The 13872-nt window shown below is 38.9% G+C and overlaps 1 protein-coding gene across 3 annotated transcripts in view; it reads right to left on the bottom strand.

Annotated features, from left to right (window-relative positions):
• GON4L (gon-4 like) overlaps positions 1–13872 on the bottom strand; it is a 298840-nt gene that overhangs the window by 250364 nt on the left and 34604 nt on the right. For all 3 annotated transcript variants that reach the window (XM_044002396.1, XM_044002395.1, XM_044002398.1), the window contains exons 3-4: positions 9946–10137; positions 278–468 (exon numbers count right to left, since the gene is read on the bottom strand). In XM_044002396.1, coding sequence (XP_043858331.1) covers positions 278–468; positions 9946–10137 — 383 coding nt within the window. The remainder of the gene's footprint in view (positions 1–277; positions 469–9945; positions 10138–13872) is intronic.

Below are 13872 nucleotides of genomic sequence, written 5' to 3'. Positions count from 1 at the left end.
CTTTGCAATCAATCTGAACCTTTCCTTTATACTTATTTTGTTCTAATATGTAGTAAGTTATTTTCATGCAAATCTCATTAGCAGCAAATCTTGACAGCAAGGACTGTGTTTTATTTCATCTTTGAATACATGGGACATGGGACAGCACTCTACATATTGTAGATGCTTACTATTTGTTAAGTTGAATTGAATATTATTTGATTTGCATTGTACATGTCTAGTTTTTTGGGCTCTCCTCCCCATCCTCTAATCCCAAACCTGCCTCAGCCTTACTCACATGAAGGATGTTTCTCACATTGACGACTGTTAAGTTATGCTGTTTGGCACCATCTTCTAAGGTACGGTCTAGCATATCATCCAGTTTCAGGTCATAAGCCAAGGCCCCTTCCTCCTGACTTCTTCCATCTCGTTTCCTCTTGGTGGCCTTTCTCCTTCTCCGTCTTTTCTCACCCTCTTCACCATCTTGTTCTTTTTAAACAAATAAGGAAAACCATCCATGAAATACACTGAAATGAACTGTGATGTGAACATGAAGCAGTAAAAAAACTTTAGGGGGAGCTAGGTGGTGCAGTGGATAGAGCACCGGCCCTGGAGTCAGGAAGACCTGAGTTCAAATCCAGCCTCAGACACTTGACAACTTACTAGCTGTGTGACCCTGGGCAAGTCACTTAACCCCAACTGCCTCACCAAAAAAATAAACAAAAAAACCAAAACAAAAAAAAAAACCTTTAAAAAAATCTTTAGGCTTAAGAGCAAAATGAGAAGAAGGTGTCTTTACTAATATCAATATAAGAATTTATTTTTCAACGCATTTACAGATAATATACATTCTTCTCTAAATAAATAAAATTACTGATTCACAAATGTAAAAAAATATTCTAGGGGGCAGCTAGGTGGCACAGTGGATGGAGCTCAGATCTGGCCTCAGACACTTGACACTTACTGGCTGTGTGACCCTGGGCAAGTCACTTAACCCTCATTGCCCTGCAAAAAATAAAATAAAATAAAATAAAATTCTAGAATCTCTTTCAAGACCTCTTAGATGCAAGGAGCCAAACAATACCACTGAAGATTAGTTATATGCTGTTTAAAGAATGCTCAGCCTGTAGCTCCAAATCTCAGAAGGAATGCTATACAGAAAGGAGCCTTTGTTCTTTAGAATAGAAGAAAAAGAAGAAAAATAGATAACAGGAAGTACAAACCCAAGATAAAGCAGGAAGAGAATAAGGAAGTACCCAGCTGCCATAGATGAATTCAGGTTATCAGATCAAGACAAAATGTATTGTACAGTACGAAAATAATTGTCAAATATGATGCTCAATCCCTACTAGGAACATCTAAAAGATTATGTAGAACAGGAGAGGTGCTGTAGAACTAGAAAACAGCACATGTTCCAATTTTCTTTTTCTTCCCTTTTTTTTTTTTTTAGTGAGGCAATTGGGATTAAGTGACTTGCCCAGGGTCACACAGCTAGTAAGTGTCAAGTGTCTGAGGCCGGATTTGAACTCAGATACTCCTGACTCCAGGGCCGGTGCTCTATCTACTGCTCCACCTAGCTGCCCCAATGTATCCCAATTTTCAAAGAAGGAAGAATAGAGTTTGCATGCTATAGGCCAGGCTAATGAATATAACTTTGATCTCTAGCAAAATTCTAGAATGTACCACCAAAAGGAGTGTTTGCAAGGGCTGTTTTATTTTTGTCTTTATATATGGAGTGCCAAACACTTGGAACCTACCTGGTGCTTAATTAGAGCTCTGACTGACTTACTAGACATCTAAAAATGGAGTGGTGATCAGAAAGGGTCATAGCTTTATCAAGATCAAGTTGTACCACATAAACATTATTTCCTTTTTTCAAAGTATTACAGATGCCTTTATTTGGCATTTATATCCCTTTTAAATATAGCTTCAGCCTACTTTTCCAGGACATAATACTGCATATTACTCTCCTCCACACACAGCCAAACAGACTTACTTGCTGCTTCCTGTACATAAAATTCCATCTCCTGCCCCCTTGCCTTTATACAGGCTGTTCTCCAGCACTGAAATATATTCTCTCCTCATGCAGGCTTTAATATTCCAACCTAATCTTCTACATGAAGTCTTTCTTAATACCTCCAGCAGCTAATCCCCCTCCCCAAATCACTTTACATCTGATTTGCACATACTTTTAATTCATTTGTATGTATGTGTTGTTTTTGCTAATATCCATGAGGTTGGGAATTTGTTTTTCCCTTGGTATCCCCCAGTCACTAAACCTTGCCCAGAAGAGATGAGGTAGTATCTCTTCCTTAGGTAGGATGCATGATAATGTGTATTGAATGTTGCATACTGGTCAGGTTCAATCTCAGTTGGTTTTGCAATAATTGTTTTTATTACAAGGGAGAGGTTACTAGGGTAGGGGGAGTTTATCTGTGAATGACATGGGAAATAAAAATAAAAAGACATCACTAAAACATTTTGGTTTTTTTTTTAATCAAAAGAACAGTTAATGACAGATTAACTTCATTTCCTTTTTTGGGGGGCGGGGCAATGAGGGTTAAGTTACTTGCTCAAGGTCACACAACTAGTAAGTGTCAAGTGTCTAAGGCTAGATTTGAACTCAGGTGCTCCTGAATCCAGGGCTGGTGCTTTATCCACTGTGCCACCTCATTTCCTTTTTTTTTGACATGGCTAATAGACTGGTAGACCAGAAATGGTATAGACAGAGTTTACTTGAAGTTTACTCAAGCATCTGACAAAGTCACTCATGCTACTCCTTCAGAAAAGATGGAGACAGCCTCACTGGAGGTATCAACCCAGTGAAACAAAAATTTTGTTTTCTGGTTGAAGAGCAAGTAGGTCTTGAGTTATTTTCAGACCAGAACACAGGCCAGGGGAGTGGTGAATGTGCCTCTCCTTAAATCATACCACCTGGGACCCCCTGAAGTTTGGAACAGTGCAGCCTGGAAGCAGGGCTGCACTTTAAGAAGGAGTTAAAAGTCAAGTAAAAGACAGGCAAGATGAGCAGACAGAGAAAGATGCTAACCATAGAAAGTTTCTTTAGTAAAAAGGAAGACTGATGTGCACCCTCCAAAGAGGACAGCACTGACATTGCTCCTACATCCAAAGCTTCCAGATAGAGGAAAAAATGGAAAGAGAAATGAGAGTGATAGAGGAAAGTCATAAAAAAAAAAGTCAACAGCTTAAAAAGCCAAATGGAAAAGCTCTCTGAAGAAAATAACCGCCTAAGAATTAGGATTGAACAAATGGAAGCTATTGACTTTATGTGAAACCAAGACACAATTAAGCAAATCCAAATGAATAAAAAAATAGAGGGCAATGTGAAATATCTCTAATATTCCAGAGGGCAAAGGAACTGGGATTACAACCAAGAATCACCTACCCAGCAAAACTGTGTATAATCTTTCAGGGGACTTCAATGAAAAAGAGGATTTTTCAGGTATTCATGATGAAAAGACCCAAACAGAATAAAAAATCTTACTTTCAAATATAAGACACGGGGGCAGCTAGGTGGCACAGCAGATAGAGCACCGGCCCTGGATTCAGTAGGACCTGAGTTCAAATCTGGCCTAAGACACTGGACACTTACTAGCTGTGTGACCTGGGGCAAGTCACTTAACCCTCAATGCCCCACAAAAATGGAAAGAAAAAAAAAAAAGAGAGAGGGATGTTAAAAGGTTAAACTGTTTACATTCCTACACAGGAAAATGACTCTTCTAACTCAACAGTTGTTTGTGTGTGGGGCAGTCAGGATTGGGTGGATTACCCAGGATCGAGAAGTGGGTCTTGAGCCAGATTTGGGCTCAGGTTCTCCTGGGTCCAAGGTGGGTGCTTTGTCCACTATGTCACCTAGCTGCCCCATGATGAGGGGTGAGAGGATTGCACTGTGGGAGGGGGAAGAGGAGAGGTAAAATGGGGTGAAATGTCACATGAAAGAAGCAGGAAAGGACTTATGGAGTGGGGGGAGAGACGGGGGTGAGGTGGGGGGGGGGAGGAGCAGGGCAGTGAATGAGCCTACACTCATCAGAATTGGCTCAAACACCTTAATTTCATCAGAGTTGGCTCAAGGAAGGAACAACATACACACTCAATTGGCTGGAGTAATCTATCTAAGCAGGGTAGTGAATGAGCCTTACACTCATCAAAACTGGCCAAAGACCTTAATCTTATCAGAGTTGGCCCAAGGGAATAATGTACACACTCAATAGGGTGGAGTAATCTATCTAACCCTGCAGGAGGGTAGGAGGGGAAGGGGAAAAGGACAGAGGGGTGAAAGAAGAGAGGGCAGATTGGGGGAGGGGGAAGTCAGAAGCAAAACACTTTTGAGGAGGGACAGAGTGAAAGAAGATAGAAAATAGAGTAAATATCATAGGGGAGGGAATAGGATGGAGGGAAACAGTTAACAATAGTAACTGAAAAAAATTTTGAAGTAGAGGCAAGAGTAATGTAAGATGATGATGATGAAGAAGATTGATGGATTGATGATGACTGGATGAGAACTGAGTGAGGAGGACTGATTGATGATGAGGACTGACTGATGATAATGAGGATTAATTGATGAAAATGATATTTGATGGATGATGGTCGATGATGATGATAAAACATGTGGTACTTACTTTGCTGGGCTACTTTGAAGAAAGATCTTTGTCAGGTATAAAGTACTATATAAATGTTATCTACTACTGTTGTTGCAAGAATCAACTTCATGGATTTATTGTAAGGAAGTCTCTTTAAAGGACTATATGAATGTAGTTTACTATTTTTTAAAAAATGATGAGCAGGATGCTACCAGAAAAACCCAAAAAGACCTGCATGAGCTGATGCATTGTGAAATGTACTGTATACAAAATAACAGCAATACTGCAAGATGATCTGCTGTGAATGACTTGGTGATTTTCATCAATGCAATGATCCAAGACAACTCTAAAGGTCTTATGAGAAATGCAGTCCATCTACAGAGAGAGAACTGATGGTGTCTGAATACAGACTGAAGCATAATTTTTTTTTGGTTAGTTCCTCTGAAGTTTTGTTTTTGTCTGTTTTCTTTCACAACCTGGCTAATATGGAAATGTTTTGCATGACTGCTCATGTATAGCTTATACTGAATTTCTTGAGTTCTTGGGGGGAAGGGAAGAGGAACAGATGAAGAGAATTTGGAACACAATGTTTAAAAAAACTGATGTCAAAATTTATATTTATATGTAATTTGGGAAAAATAAAATTCTAAATAGTAAAAAAAAAATTTTAAAGCAGGGAGGGAAGATTGGGGGAGGGAGCAGTCAGAAGTCAAACACTTTTGAGAAGGGATAAGGTGAAAGAAGGTAGAAAATAGAGTAAATATCATGGGGAGGGAATAGGATGGAGGGAAACACAGTTAGCAATAGTAACTGTGAAAAAAATTTGAAGCAGAGGCAAGAGCAATGTAAGATGAAGAGGAGGAGAAGGATGATTATAATGATGATGATGATGATGATAAAATATATGGTACTTTGCTGGGCTCCTATAAAGAAAATTCTTTGTCAGGTATAAGGTACTATATAAATGATATCTATTATTGTTGTTGCAACAATCAACATCATGGGTTTATTGTAAGAAAATCTCTCTTTAAAGTACTATATAAATGTAGTTTAGTATAAAAAATGATGAGTAGGATGCAAATCAGAAAAACCTAGACTTACATAAGCTGATGCAAAATGAAATGTACTGTATACAAAATAACAGCAATATTGAAAGATAATCTGCTGTGCATGACTTAGTTTAGTTATTTTCAGCAATTCAATGTTCAAAGACAGCTCTGAAGAACTTATGAAAAATGCAGTCTATCTACAGGGAAAGAACTGATGGTATCTGAATACAGATTGAAGCATAATTTTTTTGTTAGTTCCTTTTGCTAAAGTCGGTGGGTTTTTTTGGTCTATTTTCTTTCACAACCTGACCAACATGGGAATGTTTTACATAACTGCACCTGTATAAGTTATATTGAATTGCTTGAGTTCTTGGGGGTTGGGGGTGGGGAGAGAGGAAGAGAATTTGGAAAACAAAGGTTTAAAAATCAATGTTAAGGGGCAGCTAGGTGGCGCAGTGGATAGAGCACTGGCCCTGGAGTCAGGAGTACCTGAATTCAAATCCGGCCTCAGACACTTAACACTTACTAGCTGTGTGACCCTGGGCAAGTCACTTAACCCCAATTGCCTCACTTAAAAAAAAAATCCATGTTAAAATTTGTTTTTACATGTAATTAAGGTAAAATAGAATTCTAAATAAAAAAGAAAAAAAAATGGAGATGGGCAAGACAGAAATACATTTATATGGATTTGGAATTGTTTGAATGGTTGGAATAATCATTAATGATTCAATGTTAACTTTAGAGAAAGTTTTGTAGAGTGCCCCAGGGATCTGTGCTTGGTTCTCTGCTCTCTAACATTTTTTGTATATCACTTTGATAAAATAATAGATGCCATTATTGACATATATGTAGATGACACAAAACTGGGAAGGATATATAACGTGCAAAGACAGGGTCAGGCTATAAAAGATTGTAAGGGGCTAAAATTCTAGCTAGTCTGTCTAAAATATCTAATGAGTGGTTGCCAATAAACTATAAGCTTTAGCAAGAGTTAGACTTTTAAGCATTTATTAAGGAGAATAAGAATTTGGTGAAGAGAGAAAGAAAGGCTTAGATTCATCTATCTATTAAAGAGAGAGCGCATTTCTAGCTTCACTCTCCACTAGAGTCCTGAGGAAAGAGTGAGAGAGCCAGCATCCCCCCTCTTCCTTCCACAAGCAACTGTCATTTCCTGATGCCAAAGAAAATCCGTATGTCTTGCCCGCAGGCGCCTTCTCATGGCGGAGCTTTCCTACTGTAAGTCTCCAACAGGTGGTATCATTCCAATCATTACAAGATTTCAAATGGGCTAGAACTCTCTGCCAAATTAAATAAGGCAAAATTTAACAGAGATATATGTCAACTATTATACTTAACTTAAAAAAATCAACTTCACAAGTACAAGACAGAACTAGACTGTAGAAAAAAGATATGGGGTTTTCGTGAAACTGCAAGCTCAGTATGACTCAATGGTTTGATACAATACCAAAGTAATATCAAGCTACATTAAAAGAGGTAGAGCGGGGGGCAGCTAGGTGGCACCAGCCCTGGAGTCAGGAGTACCTGAGTTCAAATCCGACCTCAGACACTTAACACTTACTAGTTGTGTGACCCTGGGCAAGTCACTTAATCCCAATTGCCTCACTAAAAAACAAACAAACAAACAAAAAAACATAAAAGAGGTAGAGCGTCCAGGAAAATGGAAGCAATAGTCATGTTAAATTCTGTCCCGGTTCAACTACACCCGACACATTGTATTCAGTTCTGGATGCCACAAGAAAAGGCTGGAAACTTTCCAAAAGAAGGCAACCAGGATGAGAGTTCTAGAGGCTAAATACTATGAGGATAAAATGAAAGAATGACAGACATTTAGCCCAGAGACAATATTTAAAGGGATATGCTCACTCTCTTCAAATTACAGATGAGGCAAAAAGGGTTAAAGTGACTTGTCCAAAGTCACACAGCTAGTAAGTGTCTGAGTCTAGATATGAATTCAGGAAGATGAGTCTTCCTGACTCCATCTGTAAAATGAGTAATAGAAGGAAATGGCAAACCACTCCAGTATCTTTGCCAAAAAAAAACCCAAATGGGTTCAGGAAGAGTTGAACACAACTGAAACAACATATACATACACACATACATATAGGTATACATGCATACACACATACATATATATAAGATATATAGATCTGTGAGTCATCTGCAGAGAGATGAAGTTAATGAAGTTACCAAGAATGTAGAATGTAGATAGAAAAGAAAAAGAGCCTAGAATAGTACCTTGGGAACCACGCACAGTTAGGGCTCTTAATGTGGATAATGAAACTACAAAGGAAACTGAGAAGTAGTCAGACAGGTAGGAGGAAAACCAAAAACTCAGACTGTAGAAAGTTTATAGATGGAGAGTGTGGTCACCAATGTCAAATGCTATAGACAGGTCAAGAAGGATGAGGAATGAGAAAAGTAGGTTGGGTTTATCAATTAAAAGTTCACTGGTAAATTTGGAAAGTGTTTGCATCTGAGTGACAATGTTAGAAGCCAGAATACAAAGGGTTAATGACTGAGCAAGAAGAGAGCAGAGGTAATAAGAAGTAATAACTTTTTCAAGCAGCTTGGCTAAGAAAGGGAATAAAGACATAGCATGATAATTGTCTAATGACAATTTTTTTTAAGGATGGGAAAGATCTGTATGTTTCTGAAAACAGCAGAGAAGGAAGCAGTAAATAAAATGAGGATGAACATTAGAGAAGGGATAACCGAAGTTATAATATGCTAGAGAAGGTGGGAAGGGATTGGATCAAGTATATGAGTAGAGTGGTTGGCCTTGGCAAAGTGAAGACCACCTCACTGTCAGAAACTGGAAAGGAGGAAAGAACAAAGGATAATAACAAAGAATTTTGAGATGAATGAACTGAAGAAGTGGGAACTCATCTCCACTGGTTTCGATTTTCTCAGGAATAATAGATGGGGTAAGGTCCTAGGCTGACAGAGAAAGAAGGGATAGGTGTGGAAGGCCAGAGGAGAGAAGATTTGGAAAAGCTACTGTGGGAAGTGCTATATATAGAACCAATAAGGGAGGAATAAAAGTACTGTCTTGTTGTGGTAAAGGCTCAGTTAATGTTGGAGAATATGGATTTATAATTTACCTCGTCAGCAGAATTCTGTGATTTCCTCCAGTTCCATTTAGCAGCCTTTGAATAGGACAGGGGGACAGAAGGTTCCAGTAACCTTAGGCTGACAACTGATAAGATATATGAGCAGCAAAAATACAAGAGGACAAAAGATGTGAGAGCCCAAGCCAATGCAGAGTTGATATGGTTATCTATTGGACTGAAAATGAAAAAGGAAGAAAGTGAAGTCAGACCAAAGCTAACTGCCTGAGAAAGTACTGAGGGATAGAGAGAATGGAGGTCTCAATAGGTGAGGAACAGATTTAGGGGTGTTAAGGATAGGGAAAGATTGAATGAAAAGAGGTTATGGTCAGATAGAAGAACGTTAGTTTCAAATTAATGAAGTGAAACACTTCTGGGTAATAGTGAGATTTGGTATGTGACCATTCATAAGTGTGGCTGAAATAAAGTTATGGTCATGGGATTTAAGGAAAGTAAGGAATTGGGAAGTTAGGGAGTAAAAACACTCCTGTATCCTCTTCACGAAGGTACAATGCATGCCTTTTCCAAAGAGCAATAAGAAACAAACCAAGAAAAGTAGGCTCCTCAGGTAGCACAAAATCAATTCTCTCGCGATGGCTTTTGTCAGATCTGAAGTGAAAATCCCTGAACATTATCATGATTAGGTCTAGGGGCTAAATTAAGTCAAATCTCTGATTCCTTTGATTCTGATGATGTGTTTGTTGGGGAATATGAGTCCGGGGGAAAAAAATTCCAGCACTGACATATCTCAATTATGCAAACAGAAGGAAGCTGTTACAGAGATAATCTGAAGGATGGATAATCTCCAAATTATGTTTTATCTTGCTTTGAAATGCTCTTTAATTTCAGCAAAGACTTCAAACTATTCTGGGATTTCCCAACACTTCATATAAAACAGAGAAGCTATATTTATGAAAACAAGGACCTGAGATGACAAAAAAGGTTATACAATTGCTTGATCTTCAAAAGAAGGTATTGATCAAGCAGATAATGTTATAGAGTGGCCAATAATAAGATCTGCCCTGATCAATGGAGACTGTGATATCAACAAGAAACTTAATGAAAAATTCACTGTGTTAAATATGACCAAAGCCAGTGAAAACTTGGCTTTGTTCACTTGATTCAGTCAATCATCTGTAAGTTTTTTTAAACATATGACCATGCTGATCAAATCTTCCAGACACCTACCAAGTGGAATAAACAGTCCAATATCCTCCATCTCTTCTTCATTCTGATGATCTGGAGTCTTGGCTAGCTTTTCTTGAGGAGAAGTACACCCTGCTGGATGGGAGGATTTCTTTGGCTGAGTTCCAAGCCTTGCAGAGTGGCTGCCCGCCTGCTGTAAAGGTGCTTCCTCTTCAGACTGCATTTGGGGTTTTCCTGCAGAAAGGTCACAAGTGTAATGCCATATGGTCAGTATTCACTCTTTTGTCCTATAAAAAGCTTTCCAATTAGTTAATCAACACCATGACAACAGTGTACACCTACATATTAGTACCTATGTATTACTATTTATGTGAATGGAAAGCCCTCAAACTTAACCCAGGCTCCTAGAAAAGTTGCTAAAAGTCAAGATAATACAAGCAAAATTATGTTTTTGCTACAGAAATAATATTTCGGGTAGATCATGTTCCTTATGCAGGTATAAAAAAACCCACAAACACCACGTGAAATGAACCACAAGTTATATATGAGCAGGAGATGATGGTCTTCATGAGTTGCTGCGGGGGGGAAAAAAAAGTTAATCTCCCTGTAGCCGCCCTGTGGTCAGAAACATGTGCAAACAGTTCTGTCCTGTGCTGGCTGTCTCCTCTTATCCTCTCTCTACACTCTCCAGACAATCACATCAGGTCCTATGGACTAAACCTGGGCAATGACCTCAAATCTAAATATCCTGCTTCTACTTCTTTCCTCACCCCTAGGCCCACATCTCCACCTGCTTGCTGGGTATTTCCCCCTGGATGTACCATAAGCAACTTAAACTTAACACGCCTAAAACAGAACTCACTCTCTGTCCCTTAAAACTACACCTTCACCTAAAGTCTCAATTTGCCAAAGACACCATCCAGGTTTACAACCTAGGAGCTGTGTCTATTTTTCGGTGATACCCCTCCCAACTCCTCATATCTAACCACACACCATAACCATCCTAGTTGAGACTCATCAGCTCTTACCTAGACAACTGTAACAGCCTCCTAATGGACCTTCCAACCTTGAGTCTCTCTCTTCTCTAATCTTTCCTCTCCACATAAACTGATATTCCTAAAGCCCAAGGTGGATCATGTTACTCCTTTGATTAGGAAGCTTTAGTAGTTCTCTTTTTCTTCTAGGAGAAAATACAAACTCCTGTTTGGTGTTTAAAGCCTTTCACAAGCTGACTCCAGCCTAATACAATCTATACTTCAGTAACACTGGTCTGACATTCCATCTTCTTAAACACTCTGCCTTTACAAACAGGCCTGAAAAGCTTTCCCCTGTCTCCCTTGAAGGCTCACTCAGCTCAAGGGCTTATTGTTGTTCTTCCCAAATCACTGCATATTTATTTTATAGTGTCCCTTTCTTATGTGGATATTTTATTTACTAAAAAGAGCAGAAATGGGGCATATCATGTGAAACTCAGAGAAAAGCAGCTCAACAAGAAACACAAAGAGCTGCTTTTAAAAAATAATCCGGGGGTAGCTAGGTGGTGCAGTGGATAGATAGAGCACTGGCCCTGGATCCCGGAGTACCTGAGTTCAAATCCGGTCTCAGACACTTAACACTTACTAGCTGTGTGACCCTGGGCAAGTCACTTAACCCCAATTGCCTCACTAAAAAAAAAAAATTTCGATTGGGGGGAGCATTCTTTTTTTTTTTTTTAAAGAATTTGAGTTCTGACTCTATCCCTCCCACCCCTCCTGACTCACTGTGAAAGTAAGAATTATGTGATAGCAATTATATATTTAAAATCATACAAAATGTACTTCCAGATTAATTATGTTGCCCCCCCCCAAAAAAAAGAAAAACAGAGAAAGTTTAAAAATTATGTTTTGATCTAGGTTCAGACTCCATCAGTCCTTTCTCCAGAGATGGAGAGCATTTTTCATAGTAAGTCCTTTGGAATTATCTTAGATCACTGCATTGATAAGAATAGTTAATTCAGGGGGCAGCTAGGTGGCGCAGTGGATAGAGCACTGGTCCTGGAGTCAGGAGGACATGAGTTCAAATCCGGCCTCAGACACTTAACACTTACTAGCTGTGTGACCCTGGGCAAGTCACTTAACCCCAATTGCCTCACTAAAAAAGAAAAAAAGAATAGTTAATTCATTCACAGTTGATCATCATACAATACTGCCATTACGAGGCACAATGTTCTCTTAGTTCTGCTCAATTCACTGTCTTCCCAGGTTTTTCTGAAACAATCCAGCTCGTTATTTCTTACACCACAATAATATTCCATCACAATCATACCATAATTTGTTCATTCATTCCCCAGTTGATAGACTCATTGCCTCAATTTCCAATTCTTTGTCATCAACATTTTTGTACATATAGGTGTAGCGATTGGAAAGATGCCACCTGCTGGAGACTTACTGTAGAAAAGCTCCCCATGAAGTGAAGGTCTTTGAGGGCAAGACCAGGAGTCTTTTCTTTGGCGTCAGGAAGTGACGTCTGCTTGTGGTAGGAAGAAGGGGGGAGCCTGGCGCTCTCACTGGGGCTTTTTCCTGAGGATGCTGGTGGAGAGGGGAGCTAGAAATGCACTCTCCCTTTAATAGATAGGAATCTAAGCTTTTTCTTCTCTCTTTACCAAATTCTTATTCTCCTTAATAAATGCTTAAAAGTCTAACTCTTGCTAAAGCTTATAATTTATTGGTGACCACTCATTAGATATTTTAGACAGTTTAGCTAGAATTTTAGCCCTTAACATAGGTCCTTTTCCTTTTCCTTTGATTTCTTTGGGATACAGACCTAGTAATGGTATTGCCAGGTCAAAGGGTATGAAGTTTTATAGCCCTTTCTTTGGGCATAGTTCCAAATTGCTCTCCAAAATGGCTGGATCAATTTTCAAATCCACCAAGAGTGCATTACTGTCTCAGTTTTTCCACATCTCCTCCAACATTTGTTATCTTCCTTTTCTGTCATATCAGCCAATCTGATAAGTTTGAGAAATACAAACAGTTCTAAGAATACCTGAGAATAAAACAGCCCCTCAGATGAAAATACTTGAATAAAAACACATAAACTTCTGAAAGGACTGGAGTGAAAACATGTCCTTCCAAAGGCAAAAATACTGGTTGATAGTAAAGATAATTGCAGTGTATTATTTCCCAGGGGCTAATTTATATATGACTTGTTTTAAACTCTGAATCAAAGAACTCTTCTGGGATAATTGTATGTGGCCATCAGTGGTCTTATCTAACAGAAATGTGGATTTGGGGTTTCTCAACCAAAGATAGAGACTGGTCACTACACCTTAGGAAATCCTGATTCTAAAACATTAGAAAACTAAAGTAGAAGCCAAGAAAGCAGAAATCAGCAGAAAAGAAGCAGAAAGATGGCAAAAGAAACCAAAGCAGCTGAGCCCCACTGACATCAGCTGAGTTGATTCAGGAACCTAGTAAGATGGGAGGAAAGCTTTCACATTGGAAGTTGATTGGAGAAAGTAATATCCCATTCTGTATAAAGAAGAGTGGATGCTATGCCCACACTATTGTATATATGCAGTAGAGTGATGTGCTGATTACTTGGGATGAGCAAAAACTGGGGTATGGTCTTGTCATATGACATAACTGGTAAGACACATCTTATACTTCTGATTCAGCAAATTTAATCTTGGATAGATAATACCAGACTGAACTGGTTTTTCCCAACATTAGTCATTTCTTTCAGCTGAGTATTAGAAATATACATGAATTTCAAGGCTCTCTTTGGCTGTGCTTTTTAATTAAGAATGGATATCACAGGGCAGCTAGGTGGCGCAGTGGATAGAGCACTGGCTCTGGAGTCAGGAGGACCTGAGTTCAAATGTGACCTCAGACACTTAACACTTGCTAGCTGTGTGACCTTAGGCAAGTCACTTAACCCCAACTGCCTCACTAAAAACAAACAACTTAAAAAAAAACCACACAAAAAACA

Source organism: Dromiciops gliroides, chromosome 4 (genome assembly GCF_019393635.1).
Source record: "Dromiciops gliroides isolate mDroGli1 chromosome 4, mDroGli1.pri, whole genome shotgun sequence".
In the NCBI taxonomy this organism is placed as follows: Eukaryota; Metazoa; Chordata; class Mammalia; order Microbiotheria; family Microbiotheriidae; genus Dromiciops; species Dromiciops gliroides.
Note: the sequence above shows the minus strand (reverse complement) of the source record. Positions and strands in the feature narration are given on the sequence as shown.